We start from the raw sequence: 16,405 nt of genomic DNA, 5'->3' as shown, positions 1-16,405 counted from the left end.
ATATAATCCATCCTCTAGGTAAGATCTTCAATGTGTGCACTATTTTCAAAAAGCAAAAATAAAGCTTAATAGTGATGGGTAAACTTCAACATATAATACTGCTAATGTGACACCCAAAATTACTTTCCCTCCAGTCAAAGCTCGATCATAGTGTATTGGAGGAAGTGGGTAGCACCTATATTTCTGTGGATCTAGTGCATGCCACTTGTTGTAACTACCAATAAATTTTCGTAAGTTGCCATGTTTTTCTTTTAAATTGGCTCCTCTCATCCAAGTGTGGTAACATTCCAATATTAAAATTAAGCCAGTCCTTAGAGTAGCCAAGTAGGTTTTGTTTCTCCAAGAGCACGAAACTATCAATTTAATGGCATCATGCTCTACATACATCACGAAGACTAGAGTGATAGAAATGAGGAACCCTTGCTAGACATTGTAACCCTAAATCATCTGGAAATCATGGAAAAATGCATAAGCCATTTCCTTCAACTCTGAGTTCTACGTATTACAAAATTTAGTGCTCCTTGTTGGGAGATTTTCCAAGTTTGCAATGTGGCCACCAATTAAATAATGAACCTGAAAAACTATGAAAGTATAGGGTTACCAAGCATCCTAATGAAGAATAAATTATATATAGAACTTACAATATGAGTCACCCTAAATTGTTACATGTGCCTTGGAATCAAAGGCAGTTGGAACCCTCTAAAACATTATGTGGAAAACCTAAAGCAAATAATTAATATCACTCTGCAACAAATGCCTAAGATACAATACAAAATTCAAAAATAAATCTTGATTCTTACCTGCCGAGAGGATTCAAACCACAGTGACAGAGCTCAAGTGAGACCAATGATGAGCCAAAAAGAAAAACAAGAATTGTTGTGGCGAGGGTTTCAAAACCCTTCTTTCAAACTCCCTTCTTCTCATCGAAGGGTTGATAATCTCCCAATCGTCTAACATATAATCTAATGGTGCAAAGTTATGACAGGTAGTGGAGAGTGCTGTCCTTCTCATAGGGGATGCCTTACGACATAATAATCATCAAAAAACTTTATTTTAAGTTATTATTGTTACTCCTAATTATACATATAGGCAAGTCTATTTCGGAATAGATTATTTGGAATTTTAATTTGATTGTCGTGTTAAGTTTCCATAAGGAAATCAATATTTGCATTAATAAAATAATGTTACAAATAAATATGTGAAGTGTTGTCTCAAAATAGAGAAAATATCTTGGACACATAATTTGTTGGTTGAGAGAATATCTCAACCACACACAAATCTAGGAAACAAAATAGGAACAAACTCCTCTAGATAGAAAGAATCACAACTGAGACAAGTAGGAATTACATATTTGAACACACCCCCTTAATAAGTACATGTCTTGATATCAATCTTCAAATTCTAGTTGTGGTCAAACATAACAAAAGAATATGTTGATGTCCATATAAAGGAGAAACCATCCACCAAAATGCATGGGTGACAACCACTGCAACCGCCAGTGTACTAGTATGCCCTTTGCATACATGGTTTTGTCAACCATTATAACTACATAAATGTACCTGTACCTATAAATCCCCCTCCAATATCATCATCATGGGTTTTATCGAATTACCCGTAACCATGCTGTGGGTTTTATCGGATCACCCTCAACCATGCCACTAAGGGCTCTCAACCACCATAGCTCAACTCATCCATGAAGGCTCTAGTTAGCCACAAAGGCTCAACACAACCACTAAGGCTCTCTAGCCACTCTCAGCCACAAATCTTCCACTAAGGCACTTAAGCCACTCTAGGCCACAAACTTTCCACTAGGGCACTCTAGCCACTCTGGGATACAACCCTGCCACTAGGGCACTCCAGACACTAAGGCTCACTAAAGACTGAACTCAACTAGGTTGATGGTTTTCTTCGCTCACCGTGAACAATGCCAAGGGTTTTGGTGGTTGACCCTAAACCATGTCTATAGGAATCCCTATCCACTTCACTCTTACATGTGGTTTCTATCTTACCACAAACCAACGCAGCACAATGGTTTCCGACTGAGCACAAACCTGCAATTACAAAGTGGTTTTAAGATTACCACGAAATTTATGGGGATACACATGCCTCATGAGGCTTACATTTCACACTCCATCTCATGGAGTTACTAAGTACATATTTTACAAGGACCACTACAAAACATCCTAGACTTCTTGACTAATAAATGTGTGTGACATAATAGACCATCATCATGAGTCTATTCCACAAACTCACACACAAACTAGATTGTCCATCATCTTTTAATCTTTGATGCAGCTTCAACCACTATCCTCTCATCCCATCTTCACTATCATGTCTTCAGCATATCTGGTTGTTAATCGTTCCTGCAAATAAATTTCTCTATTGTTGGAATGGCCAGTTCCAACACAGACACAAATGTGTGACAATAGTTGGCCAAACTAAATGCCACTATATTCTTTTAACCAATATTACATCACCGACACAACACTTTCTAAAAAAATAAAATTTAAACAACGGGAAAATAATTCTATTTTGCATGCCATTATGCTGGGGGAGCATTGAGATACATTAACTAATGAAATGCTTAAATATGCTTTTGTTCTTCTCTTGTCTTCCATATGCACAGTTAGGCATCAGCATGAACACAGAAAAAGAAATTACCATCTTCACATTTTCTGTAAATTTCTCCGGCAGAATACCCCTAGCTATGGGAACATGCTTGCAAATAGACAAAAGTGTATAAAATTCAATATCTCACAAGAATTTTAGTAGCCAACCACAGGTTCTCTATCAGATTTATCACCACTAAGAGAAACGTTTGTGCTTTCGAAACTACACACGTCCAGGGGATCGCCTCTTCAGGTTTCGACATTCATGTGGTTGAGATCAAAATTCAATCCGAAACTAGAAATGAATCCTAAGATCCATTTTCTTCGTTGTCCGATGCAAAACCAACAACATTGAGAAATAAATAAGTCTGGTTGAAAGGATTGATATCAGATTTCCTACAGCATATCCAAAGTGCAGATGAAGAGACACAAGAAGATTGGATCTGATAAAATGTATCCAAAAGCCTTGCAATTATGGAAACCCTCAGATCCAACACGACAGAAACTGTAACAACACCTCCACCTCACGACTGTGGCTGACAATGGCTCTAAACAACGAGCCCCTCATGCGATGAGTCAACAAAAATACACAACACAAATTACTATTCTTTGTTAATATGACACTACTGAATAATGACGTATCACAAATTTGACATCCCAATTTGTTTTCAGATCAGAACCACGGCTGAATTAAGCAACCAGGACATGATTTGAGTCTGTAATATTCATCGTCGACATCAAGTCAAAGACGCTCCTAGACGCATGGGTAAGCCGACACCTGACACCGGCTTGAAACTACTAAAATACCCAATGCCGACTGACTTAGGCTGCCTCGAAAGGCTTCACAAATGGAGAAATCGACTAATTTGAGTTTGTCATCCTTGATGGCAATTGCACCGACGCAGGCATCGTGAACATTGGAATTGGAGTCCTTTAGGCGACAGACAACATTTCCCACCATTCTTGATAGGTGGGGTGACAACTACTCACTGTGGGAATTGGCCATCGTGGCAAATAGCTTCACGCATTCTTTCCTCATGTTGCTCTTCTGCTACGAGTCAGTGTCATAAAGACACGACAAGAAGGGGAAAATCCATGTGAATTCAAACTCCGAGAAATGCTCTCGAGCTCTTCTAAAGAAATCATGTATGTGTCTCGATCTGATAACCCTTTAACTGCTCTCATTACTCACTATTTGAGCAAGTACGTTGCTTGTTGGTGGTGCACCTGCTTTGCAATGCTGATGGTTCTGTCTAATCGTGTCAACGCCATTTTTTCGCTACATGGACTCAGTCTCCATTAGATTCGACACTGATAGAATGATAGACAGTGAAACAAACATTCATAAAACCATTTATTTCCCTTAGATTGTCGCTACATGGACAAACAAACATTCATAAAACCATTTATTTCCCTTAGATTGTCGCTACATGGACTAAGTTTCCATCCAATTCAACACTAATAGAATGATAGACAGAAAAACAAACATTCATAAAACCATTTATTTCTCTCAACTTAGGAGGGGTCAAGCCCTCAGGGGCTCTGATACCATGTTAGATTTTCATAAGGAAAATCTATATTCCATTAATCAAATAATGTTACAAATAAATATATGAAGTGTTGTCTCAAGATAGGAAAATTTTCTTGGACACACAATCTGTTGGTTGAGAGAATATCTCAACCACACAAATGTAGGAAACAAAATAGGAACAAACACCTCTAGATAGAAAGAATCACAACTGAAACAAGTAGGAATTACATTTTCCAACATATCGATAACTTTTAGGTGGATAGAAAGGATTTAACCTGCATAGAATATTCTTAGCAGTATATACAAATAAAAGGCTTATATTTATTTCCAAAGTAGTTATGTCTCTTTTGCCTTACAATTAAATTTATTAATGAAACAAAAAACATATAAACAAGTTTCATATGAATTAATTGTGTTTTTTTCTGGCATGTGGTATTGATAGTCCATGATATTGGCCCATTGTGTTGTAACAAAACTTATTTATAGATGAATCTCGATGATAATGCTGGGTGAATATTTACAATTAAGAATCTTACGACATGATTTTTCAAGACATATAAATATTTAAACTATTTATCAACATTTTTATATTTAATAATAATAATAATTTTAAATAAATCTATAACTTAGTTATTTTTTATGATTTTTATAATTTTGGCAACTTGAGATATACAATGAAGTATTTTGATGCTTACTAGATTGAGGTCATTTACCATCCATTTAATTTATATAGTTGAGCTAGTTATAAAAAGAATTAATATATATATATATATATATATAACAATATTTTTAACGATGAGATTCACTCCCATTATACTATGGAGTAAATAGCTTTTATTAGAATTCTATATCCTAATATAAAAACTTATCAATATCACAATCTCAAAAATAATTTATTTCATATGCCATATGATATTTTTCCAATTAATCAATTTAATTAAAAAAATAGCATAATTATTTGACAAATAAATATCAACCTTTAATTTGTGAATATATTCTAAAAATCTTATTAAAAATCGACACTCTTATAAAAAAACCTTCAGATGGCTGCAAACTCCAAGTGGTGCTCCCTTATAAAAAAATCCATTATTTCATTTTTAAGGTTCTACCCAAAAGAAATATTAAAATTGTGGTCAACCTCTCAAATCTCTTAATAAAATATTTAGTGCAACTAAAAGAAAAGCAAATATGATCCTATCTTAGGTTCACAGTCCGTGAGATTGCTTATTCTTGGGAAAAGTACTACATTGGTCAAATATGTAGACCCTTCAAAACTCTTCTTAAAGAGAATGTTGATATAAACCACCACGGATTATCAAAGTATGTGATAACTGAGTAATATTTTAATTCCAAGCCAGCAAAAAAAATTGGAGGAACATATGTTGTGCATAAATTTATTCACAAATCAATTTATCATTTACATTAAAAACCAAATTATAAGTCACATATATATAGTAATCATAAAATTCAAAAAAAAATTGAGACATCTATATCCCTATTTACTTAAACTAGCTATTAATTTTCATGTAACGAGCTATTTGTATTGTTCAGTATCTAAAAGCTCCTTAGCACTTGTTTGAATGGAATGTTCACCCCAACAACTAACGTTTTTACACATTTTGCATAAAAAGTTTTCAACAAGAAAATCTTCATTCACTTATAGAAGAAACTACTATTTATTTGATGTATGCCATGGTTTTCGATACCGATTACGCCCATGGATTTCGATATTTATTTATTTAGCGAGTTTTCGATGCATCTTTGATCCGATAATGATATTTGAGAAGAGTCGATTTCGCAATTTTAAATCGTTTTCAACACATGGTTTGGTAGGAATGCGTACCATTGCGTACCATCTTCAACTGTTTAAATGAAAATGAGTGTATCCAAATGGTGGAACTCCTCTACAATTTTATAAGCCGAACAAAATCCGAGATCTCCAGGATGGCCAGACAGCAGATAGGATCGATATTGATTGCATAATGTATTATGCATGACGAAAATCATATCCACAGAGCGGCCAATCATGCCAAAGATGACCTAGCTTACTGTCGGCCCCTTTCCTACTAATTTATAATTTTGGTATCTGTATTTTTTATTTTCACTTTACTATGTTCAAAGGGGCGGCCGCCATCAAACTCGTTTTGTTTTTTTTTGGAGTTTTTCATACGGAGCAACTTGGAAAACCATAAGAAATTAGGTATACCTGGCTTTCCTCGTCTTGGACGGGTACACAGATTAGATACATAATTTTTTATTGTCCCACTTACAAAGTGATATCGATCAGCTAGGCTGGCGTATCTAATCGGATTCCTGAAAATTCATTGTTTATTCTATTATGCTTTTTCACTATTCAATCTAGGAGACTAGAACCAGCATCTTTAAAGAGCTTCCTTCACGCAGAAACAGGCAATCGCCGAGTAATTGTGAGATTGATTTTCTGTCAGAGCGAAAGAATAAGCCTTGTCTGAAATTTTTGTCTGGCAAGTCTTTTATGCTACATTCCACAAGAGACTCTGCGCGATTTGGGCATTTTAGGATTAGTTAGGGAAGAATGGTTTTAGAGGTTTCCACCGATACGCTACGTCCTCAATCGGCCATTAGTACTCATATGAGTGAAAGCACGGTACTCATTCTTCTTGCGTTGCTCTGCACTGTCATATCTCTCATGGGGTTGGCTTCAATCATTCCATGGGACAAGATTTGGAGGTCATGCCACGATCATATGGCCACCAGACGGGCTAATACTGGAATGAAGGACAAATCCATAGAAGTTCTTCCCAGTATCATCTATGGCAAATCAATGCCACAACTTGCAACGGAGTGTGCTATTTGCTTGGCAGACTTCGTTGAAGGTGAAGGTGTGAGAGTGTTGCCGAGCTGCAACCATGGCTTCCACATGGAATGTGTCGACAAATGGCTTCGTTCTCACTCTTCCTGCCCTGTTTGTAGGCACTGTCTTCTTCCTGCCCCTATAAATGTGGCAGACCGCATTCAGCCCGCCAAACACAACGTTCGTGAAGTGCAGATTCATCAACCCGGAGAATCTCAGGAGACTAGCGAAATAATCGACTTAGAGTGTGGTGTTAAGCGATAGAAATGTCTTTTACACAGATGAATTATATGGAAGGGAATGGAGCATTAATGAAATTTTTTGGAGACGGCATTTTATCCAGAGTAAAGCTGCGATATGTTTCTTTCTGTGACCACACCTAACCTACTGTATCAGTATGCTATGATCAGGAAGAATATCTTTGTACAGAGGGACGAATACATAAACCCGTTGAATTTGTTGATGTTTAGCTCTATCTCTAACTATCTTAAATTTATTTCAGACCATTTGCTTAAAACGACTCTCCACATTAGCAGGATCAAAATATTTTAACCTTTGCTTAAATAACTTACATGTTTTCGGAGGAATTAAGAAAATCAAGTATGAATTAGTACCGAAGGTTTAAATGGCATAGTAGATTGTAACGTCTCATTTATTGCTTTTGAGGGAAATCGTTGTTACATATAATTGGTTAGGATCCATGATTTGAACTGAGTGCTTCCTGGTCTTTGTTCATAGAGGTGAATAATAGGCAAAATTTGTGAAGGCATGTTGACAAAGCTTAAATAACTCAATCACTAATTTGATATAACAAAGGGCATGGGACGCAACTTATATCTACACTGGAAAGGATTCCTCAACATCCTTTGCAGATCGATAGAGGTCACGTTTGTGGAAACTATGATGGTAAAACTCAGTTTACCATAGAAATCTCTCGTATTGTATCACGATAATGTACTGAATTGGATGGCTCAAGGCTTGTTAGTAGGAAAATATTAATGCATGCCACATCAATTAACATATATATATATATGAATTTAATAGAACTAACAACATGATTTTATATATATATAATCTTTATCCATGGCCTTGCAAGCGTTCATGGAGGCAAGGAAGAGATGCAATCATCAAAAGGAAAAAGCAATGAGATATGGTGATCATCGGGGTGTCAATCGAAGCTAGACTGGTCACGCAACCATGGAGAGTTACAATGTGAATCTCTACCCTTTACTGATTGATCTCACCGCTCCGGGCAAGCAACCATGGAGAGTTACAATGTGAATCTCTACCCTTTAGTGATTGATCTCACCTCTCCGGGCAAGAAATAATTGTGAATAATGAAACATATTATAAAGATTAGTAAATAATGAAACCAACCATATGTTGGAAAATTAATCTCAACGACCGCTTTAATTAGACGACAACAACCATACGTCTGGTACATCTTAACTGTAGGTTTTGGATTTTGTTTTCAGCCTAAAAGACAAAAGTTCTAAGGAGTACAAGTTCCCTATTCCTCAACACGACCATTCCGCGACACACATCAAGTACTTAATAGAAAATGGAAATTTAATGAAGGATTGGTAAATGTATGCTCAAACAGTTACTCTTCCCCCATTCCTCAACACAACCACTCCGCGACACACATCAAACATATAAGAGAAAATAGAAATTTAATGAAGGATTGGTAAATGTATCGTCAAACATTTACTTCATTTTGTATCTGGTATGTTAATGATTTGCTCTGTTATGTATTAGTGAGTCAAAGTTATATGTTTTAATATACATGTGTAGAGGTCTCTAGCATAGTCGAAAGAGTAAGTATGAAAATTCTAAGAGGTGAAGAGGAGAAAATTGTGGAGCAAATATTGGTGGATGGGTGAAAACAGGGTCTTACAGAGTTTTACAGAGAGTTACTCCTCAGCCCCTCATGTATTAATGAGTCAAAGTTATATGTTTTAATATACATGTGTAAAGGTCTTTAGCAGAGTTACTCCTCAGCCCCTCATGTATTAATGAGTCAAAGTTATATGTTTTAATATACATGTGTAAAGGTCTTTAGCATAGTAGAGACGGTGTAAGTATGAGAAGTCTGAGAGGTCAAGAGGAGAAAATCATGGAGCATATATTGGTGGGCGGGTGAAAACAAGTTCTTATGGAGTTGTACAAAGAGTTACTCCTCAACCCCTAGTGAAGCATAAATCACAGTGAGAGATTTTGTTTACTTGCTGAAGGAGTCGCAAGTTCTTGTGTAGTTTTACAAAGAATTACTCCTCAACCCGTAGTGAAGCATAAATCACAATGAGATATTTTATTTACTCTGTCTTTTTGTGCGTTAATTTTCTGTCTTTTCAAAGCCTCTGTCAAGTTGGGATTTGTTCGCCGCAATTGAATATTTGATCTCCTCATTTGTTGAGGGAGACTCCTCGCCTCTGTTCATTCAAATTTCTTTCACCATAGATATAATAGAAAATAAACTATCCACACAAAGGAAAATGAACTAAAGTCTAATGGTTATGTTGACCTACACTATAGAGAAATGTGAAAGATTAAGGCAGAGGAGTCTTCCTGAAGACTTCTGTTGAGCTACATTATTGAGAAATGTGGAATATTAAGGCAGAGGATGAAGACTTTAGTTGTGGACATTAAATCACACAACTGATTTCCACAACAAAACAAAGCTAAAAAGTCATAAATTTAAAGCACAACAGAATAGAGTAAAAATGGAGCAACACAATAAAAAATTGTCTTATAATTTTAATACATGAAATACATTCATATGGAGATTATGGCTCGTTCACTAAGTGTGATTTACACTTCACGAGGGTTTCCGGAGTAACTCTCTGTAAAATGTTGTAACAAACTGTTTTTATGCAACCACCTCAAATTTCAGGATTTTCTCTCCAAAACTTCTCAGTCTTACCTCCCCTATATAGAAAATGACTTCTACATACATGTATATTAAAAACATACATTTCAACACATTAATTCATGACAAAGTTAAAGTATTAAGACATTGTATGGGTGCTTGTACAAAATATAGGTTTTTTAAGCTTGCATATGTTGCATAGTACATATATTAGTTGCAGAATAAATGTTTGACCATATGTATTTACGAAACCTACATTAAATTCACATTCAATTCTTAATTATCTTATGTGTAGTGGAATGGTTTGATGTGTTGCTGAATGAGGAATTTGTACTCTTGCTCAGAACTTCATTTAATCTATGTCCTTTAGCATGCAAACAAAAATCTGCAACATGTAAACAAAATCTACTTGGTTGATCTACATGTGTACAACATGTATGGTTGTTGTCATTGTATTTAACACCATTGTTGGGATTAATTTTCCATTGCTCCCCCTTAATCACAACTACCACCATTTACTATTCCCAAACAGTCTCTCAGATAGAAAAAAATTTCAAGTGCCAATGACTTTGTGAAGATGTTTGTAAATTGTTCCTGTGACCTGTAGCGCTACAACACAATTTCAACATTGTTAATCAATTCTCTAATAAAATGAAATTTAGCGTCAATGTGCCTGGTTCTCTTGTGAAATCAGAATTCTTTGATAGTGCAATTATGGAATTGTTGTCATAGAAAATAGTTGTTGTTCCCTCTTGTTCATAGCATAAATCCCTCAACATTCTTCTCATCCAAACTTCTTTACATGTTGTTGATATTGTGGTCACATATTCACCTTCTATCGTTGACAGTGACACTATTGGCTACTTCTTTGAGGCCCGTGAAATGGCTCCTAAACCTAAATGAAAAACATGTGATGACGTGCTCTTTCTATCATCAACACTTCCTACCCAATCACTGCTAGTGTAACCAACTAGCCTAAAATAATTTGTAGCGTTGTTCAAAATGCCATACTCCTTTATCCCATTGACATACTTTAAAATCCTTTTGGCCACTTGCGAATGCGTCTCCTTGGTTGTCACCATGAACCTTGACAAGAAGCTTACTACATAAATTATATCAAGGCTAGTTGTTGTCAAATAAATCAAGCTCCCCACCATACTTTTGTATAATGTCGAATTGACACTGTTGATGCAATCTTCTTTGCTCAACTTCAACTCCATGATAGTTGGATTTGGTGTGGGGTTGTTGTTTTTCGTATTAAACCTCTCCAAGATGTTTACTACATACTTTTCTAGCGAAATAAAAATATCATTTTTTGTTTGATTAACTTCTATGCCCAAAAAATACCTTAACAACCCTGAATGAGTCATTTCAATCTCACTTTTCATGACTTCTTTGAAATCAGCAATGAGGAAATCATCACTACCTCTAAAAATCAAATCATCTAGATATAATCTAGCAATAAGTAGCTTAACATTACTCTCTTTAATGTATAGAGTAGGCTCACCATCAATGCTTGCTTCAACTCATAAAGAGCTTTCCTCAACCTATACACCTTGTCTTCTTGGCCTTCTATTTCATAACCAGGTGGTTGCATGACATATACTTCCTCTTTCATAACTTCATTCAAGAACATTGATTTTATGTCCATTTGATACGGTTTCCATTTATGTTTCATAGAAATCAACAACATTGTATACATTGTCTCCATCCTCATGATTGGCATGAATGTCTCTGCATAATCTCTTTCATTTTGTTACTTGTATCCTTTGACAACTAGCCTTTCTTTATGCCTTTCAATATTTCCTTTAGCATTGCTCCTTGTCTTATAGACCCACTTCACTGTAGTGACTTATTTTCCTTGTGGAAGGTCTCCTGACTCCCATGTGTCATTCTTTCTATTACTCTTATTTCTTCATCCATTGCCACAACCCATTTTTCTTCTTTGAATGCATCTTCAAAACGCATTGGGTCATCTACAAGACGAAACAATGCAAATAAGGAATTCAAAACATCACTACTATCATCTTCATTTTGCTCATAAATATGTCGTGCTTGAGGCAGATGACATTGCATACCTTTGTGATGTGCTAAGAGTAGTACTTGCTTGATTGTGCGACATTGTCCTATTATTTGTTGATGGTGTTACTTGTTGATGGTTTTGCTGCACTTGAATAGGAGTAGAAAGAGTTAGTGTTGAGGAATTTCTCGCTGCTCTCAATTCCTATTTGTCTTCATGTGGTATACATGCTTTCACATTGATTTTCTTCTCTAGCCTCCATTCCATGCTTCCTCTTCTATGAGCTGCACATCTTTGCTAATTATGACCTTCTCGGTCAATGGATTGTAGAGCATGTATGCCTTGGATTCATCACTATATCCATCAAATATATATTTCACCCCCTTCTTATCCAACTTCTTGCTTAACTCATCTGGGACATGTGTATATGACACACATCCAAACACTCTCATGTGAGTGACACTATGCTTTCTTCCACTCCATGACTCCTCACAAACCATATTCTTGACACTTTTGGTGGGACACCAATTAATGATATATGTTGTGCAAGTGACAGCTTCAGCCCAATAGTCATTTGGAAAATACTTTTCCTTCAACGTACTCCTTGCCATTACATAATTCTCCTATTTTTCGTTTCCATGACACCATTTTGTTGAGGTCTATACCTTGTTGTAAATTGCTTGTGAATTCCACACTCCTTGAAAAATCGAAGGAAGTCATTTAAGATGTACTCACCACCTATGTCAGTCCTCAAAACTTTGACGTATTGTCCACTTTACTTCTCAACAAGATTTTTGTATTGACAAAAGCATTCAAACACTTCACTTTTATGTTTTAGGAAGTAGGCCCACATATTCCTTGTGTAGTCATCTATGAAGGTCAAGAAATAGTAGTTCCCACCAATTGATGATGTCTACATTGGTCCACATAAGTCTGAATGGACATTCTCCAAAGGTGCATTTTTCCTTATTGACTTTCCCATTGGAAATGTCTCTCTATGTTATCTGTTGAAGATGCATGCTTCAAATAGGTTTTCTGGTTTTTCTATGAGTGGAAATTCCTTAACCACGCCTTTCCTATGCAACAAATTCAAACCAAAAAAATTAAGGTGACCAAATCTCAAATTCCATAACCAACTTTCATCTTTGACCTCTACTTGAAAGTTTACTTGCATGACGGCTGCAACTTTAGTTTCATCCTCTTGTGAATTCATTGATAGTTGTGGTTGTACACCTTCTTCCTTGAAATTTGATTTTATCTTTAGGGGAAAAATTCTATTGTTTCTCATCTGAACTTTTGCAATTAGTTGTCTGCTTGGAGACTTATCCAAAATTGTGCATTCATTGTTTTTTAAAAAGACATTATAGCCCTTTTGCATGATTTGTCCAATGCTTATGAGGTAATGCTTCAAACCAAGGACAAAATAGACATCTAGAATGTAATTCTTCTCTCCCTTCTTTGTTATAATATTGACTTTTCCTTTTCCCATGACAAAGACTTTTCTATTAGTTCCTAATGTCGCTTCATATTTCACCCTTTCATCTAAATGGGAAAACATTTCTATGCTCCCTGTCATGTGGTTGCTGCCCCATGAATATAAAAACCATACATCCCTTTGTTTTTCTTGTGCTACATTCCATGATAAAAACATGCTATCTTGGTTCTTATTTTCTTTTGTGAAATTTGCACTTGGTTTGTTACTTATGTCATGTTGCTTCTTTCTACATTCATTTGAATAATGACCATACTTCTTACAATAATTACATTGAACTTGCGATTTATCATACCTCTAACCTTGTGCTTTATTTCGTCTTCGGTCTTGACTTGGATTTTGGTTGCTTCCCCCTCCACTTAAGCTTGAAGGTGTCAGGGTGGATATTGGTGGCCACCTACCTATTCCACCTAGACCCCCCAATCAGTTTCATCTGTTTCCTTGTTCATTTCAGTATTTACTACTTTTATCATTTTTCGGGTCAAAAACTTTCGGAGCAATTTTGGCCACCTAAACAACATTTTATTCAGGTCCACGACCTACAACGAAACTTGTAGTACTCAAATAGACCTTTCCAAGAAGGTATCGTACATGCCAAATGAAGATAATATGACCAGGTTATAACCCGAGGAAGTTGGTTGCCCAACTAACCCCAATGGGGCCCATTAGCTCTTGGTGTTACATCTCCTGGGGTGGTATTGGTTGTTTAGGGTTTTCTCATGTTTTCAAATAATAAATAGGTCCTTAAGCCTCATTGTAACATAGTTCAGAGGAATGTAGTCACCACATCTCTTCTTAGATATAAGCTACCATCGCTTGAGCTATCTTATTTTCATTTTGTTTGTAACCATAAGTAAATATTTTTCTATTAATGAAATGAAGTGTTTTTATGTTGCATCTTTGTGTTGATGATTATATTTGTAAGTTGTTGCATTCCTGTTTAAGTTCAGATCAATAGTGTCATAGCAGTCTACTCTTTCTCTGTTTTTCTTTTCATGTCCCCAACGAGGTCAGGGTATAAGGGGTGAGGGCTTGATCTGGTTGAACCATTGCAAGATCAACCTCGCAAAACCCGGCAACCTCCCATGGCAGAAGAAAAAAAAGATTAGGGGGTAGGAGATCCTTTCAAAATGTTTCTCGAGGAATCCCTCGAGCGACAGAGGGATGTGATGATAAATAACTTTGCTCAAATCCTTCGACAGCTACCCACAAGCGATGCGTCTTCATCCAGTAGCCACTCTGGAGGCACCACTCCTTTTAAGGTACAACTTAACTTCGATATTCCCATATTAGAAGGCTTGATCGATGCATACATTGTAGATAAATGGTTAAATCTGTTGGAAGGATATTTTTCAATTCATGACTTTTCCAATAGGGAAAATATTACTTTTGCACTTCTTAAAGCCGCCCCACACGTTAAGGACTTGTGGGAAACCTACTGTGAACAAAAGTATGAGAGTGAACCCTCGTTGTTATTAGCTGCACCCACTTGGAATTATTTCCGAGATGCCATCAAGTAAAAATATTACCTTGTCGGAAGCTATGACAAAAAATACATAAAGTGGAACATGCTACGACAGCGAAGGGACCAAGATTTGCAAAATTTCACAAATATTTTCCATACCCTTTGCACGAAGTTGGGTATCAAGGATACTGAGCAAAATTTCATACTCAAGTACCACGGTGGTATACACAAATACATCTAGGATGAGATGGAGTTCCTAGACATTTCCTCACTCGACATAGTGTATCAGTACGTTGTCAAGATTGAGCAAAAGTTTAAAGAGAAGAAGCAACACTTTGCATCTAAAAATCTAAAGCAAGGAAAAGGCACTCCCAAACCATAGAACAAAGGACCAAGCCAAGGCAGGGATACTTAGTATTTCCCACTGAAGCTACAAGAAAATAACAACACCATGAAGACGATGATGGACATAGGAAAATGGTGTGAATTCCATAAGAGCTCCGCTCGCAATACAAGTGATTGTCGGGCCAAGTAGTCACTAGTGTCCAAGATGTAGGATTCTGAATCAGACGCAAGTTCTGACTCTAAATTACAGCCTAATAAGGGAACTGACAAAGGAAGCAAGATCATTGATGCAAAGATCAGTGCCACTGTGACCACCACCAATATATAGAAGATTGAGGCCAAAGATCCACTGGAGGGGGAACGCCTCTTCCACTCATAGATGTGTGTGAAGGGTTCTCCACTGCAATTCATTATCGACAGCGAGAGCCAAAAGAACCTCATTTCAGTAGAGGTCGTAAAGCAGCTAGGCGTAAATACTAAATCACATCCACAGTGGTACACCACCGGGTGGCTTCACCAAGTACGAGATATTCGCATCATGCAACAGTGTCATATTCCCTACAACATCAAGCCATTCACGGATGAGATACTGTGTTATGTTGTTCCTCTTTAAGTTTGTGATGTATTGTTAGGACAACCATACTTATGGAAGCGGCATGTTGTATATGATTCTAGACCTCACTATGTGGTTATTACTTTGGCTAATAAGTTGTACAGGATACTGGAAGTAGCCTCGCCTACCACCATCTCTTTGATAACTACAAAGAAATGTAGTAAGATCATTTCCCAAACCAGGAATTTTTTTTCCTTATGATTCACCCCTAGGGAAAGAAGAACGTTGTAGCTATGGCTTCCAAGTAGGGCTCTTCTGCACAACAACAATAGATGAACAAGGTCGTGGATGAGTATAGGGATATTTTCACCTCACCCAGAGGTGTACCTCTCCACTATCAGGTCAAGCACTCCATTGACCTTATTTTGGAGAACAATGAGATTAAAAGACAGATTCAAAAACTATTACGGAAAGGGCACATCAAGCTAAGCTCATCACCTTATGGTAGCTTGATTATATTGATATAGAAGAAGGATGTGAGTTGGGGGCTCTTTATTGACTATCGGGCACTAAACAAGATCATTGTCCAGAATAGGTACCCAATCCTGCAGATTGATGACCTTCTAGACTAGCTCAGAGGGGCCAAATATTTCATCAAGATTGACTTGAATTCAGCTTATCTCTAGTT

At 36.6% G+C, this 16,405-nt stretch overlaps 1 protein-coding gene across 1 annotated transcript; it reads left to right on the top strand.

Annotated features, from left to right (window-relative positions):
- Positions 1-6,557: 6,557 nt before the first annotated feature.
- Positions 6,558-7,420, top strand: LOC149235162 (RING-H2 finger protein ATL78-like). Its single transcript, XM_089461301.1, has one exon. It carries the CDS (start codon positions 6,695-6,697, stop codon positions 7,235-7,237), a length of 543 nt encoding a protein of 180 aa, XP_089317427.1. The 5' UTR covers positions 6,558-6,694; the 3' UTR covers positions 7,238-7,420.
- Positions 7,421-16,405: the final 8,985 nt, after the last annotated feature.

Source organism: Pinus tabuliformis, chromosome 8 (assembly GCF_031772625.1).
Source record: "Pinus tabuliformis cultivar Carrire ecotype Pingquan chromosome 8, CPIR1, whole genome shotgun sequence".
Taxonomy (NCBI): Eukaryota; Viridiplantae; Streptophyta; class Pinopsida; order Pinales; family Pinaceae; genus Pinus; species Pinus tabuliformis.
Note: the sequence above shows the minus strand (reverse complement) of the source record. Positions and strands in the feature narration are given on the sequence as shown.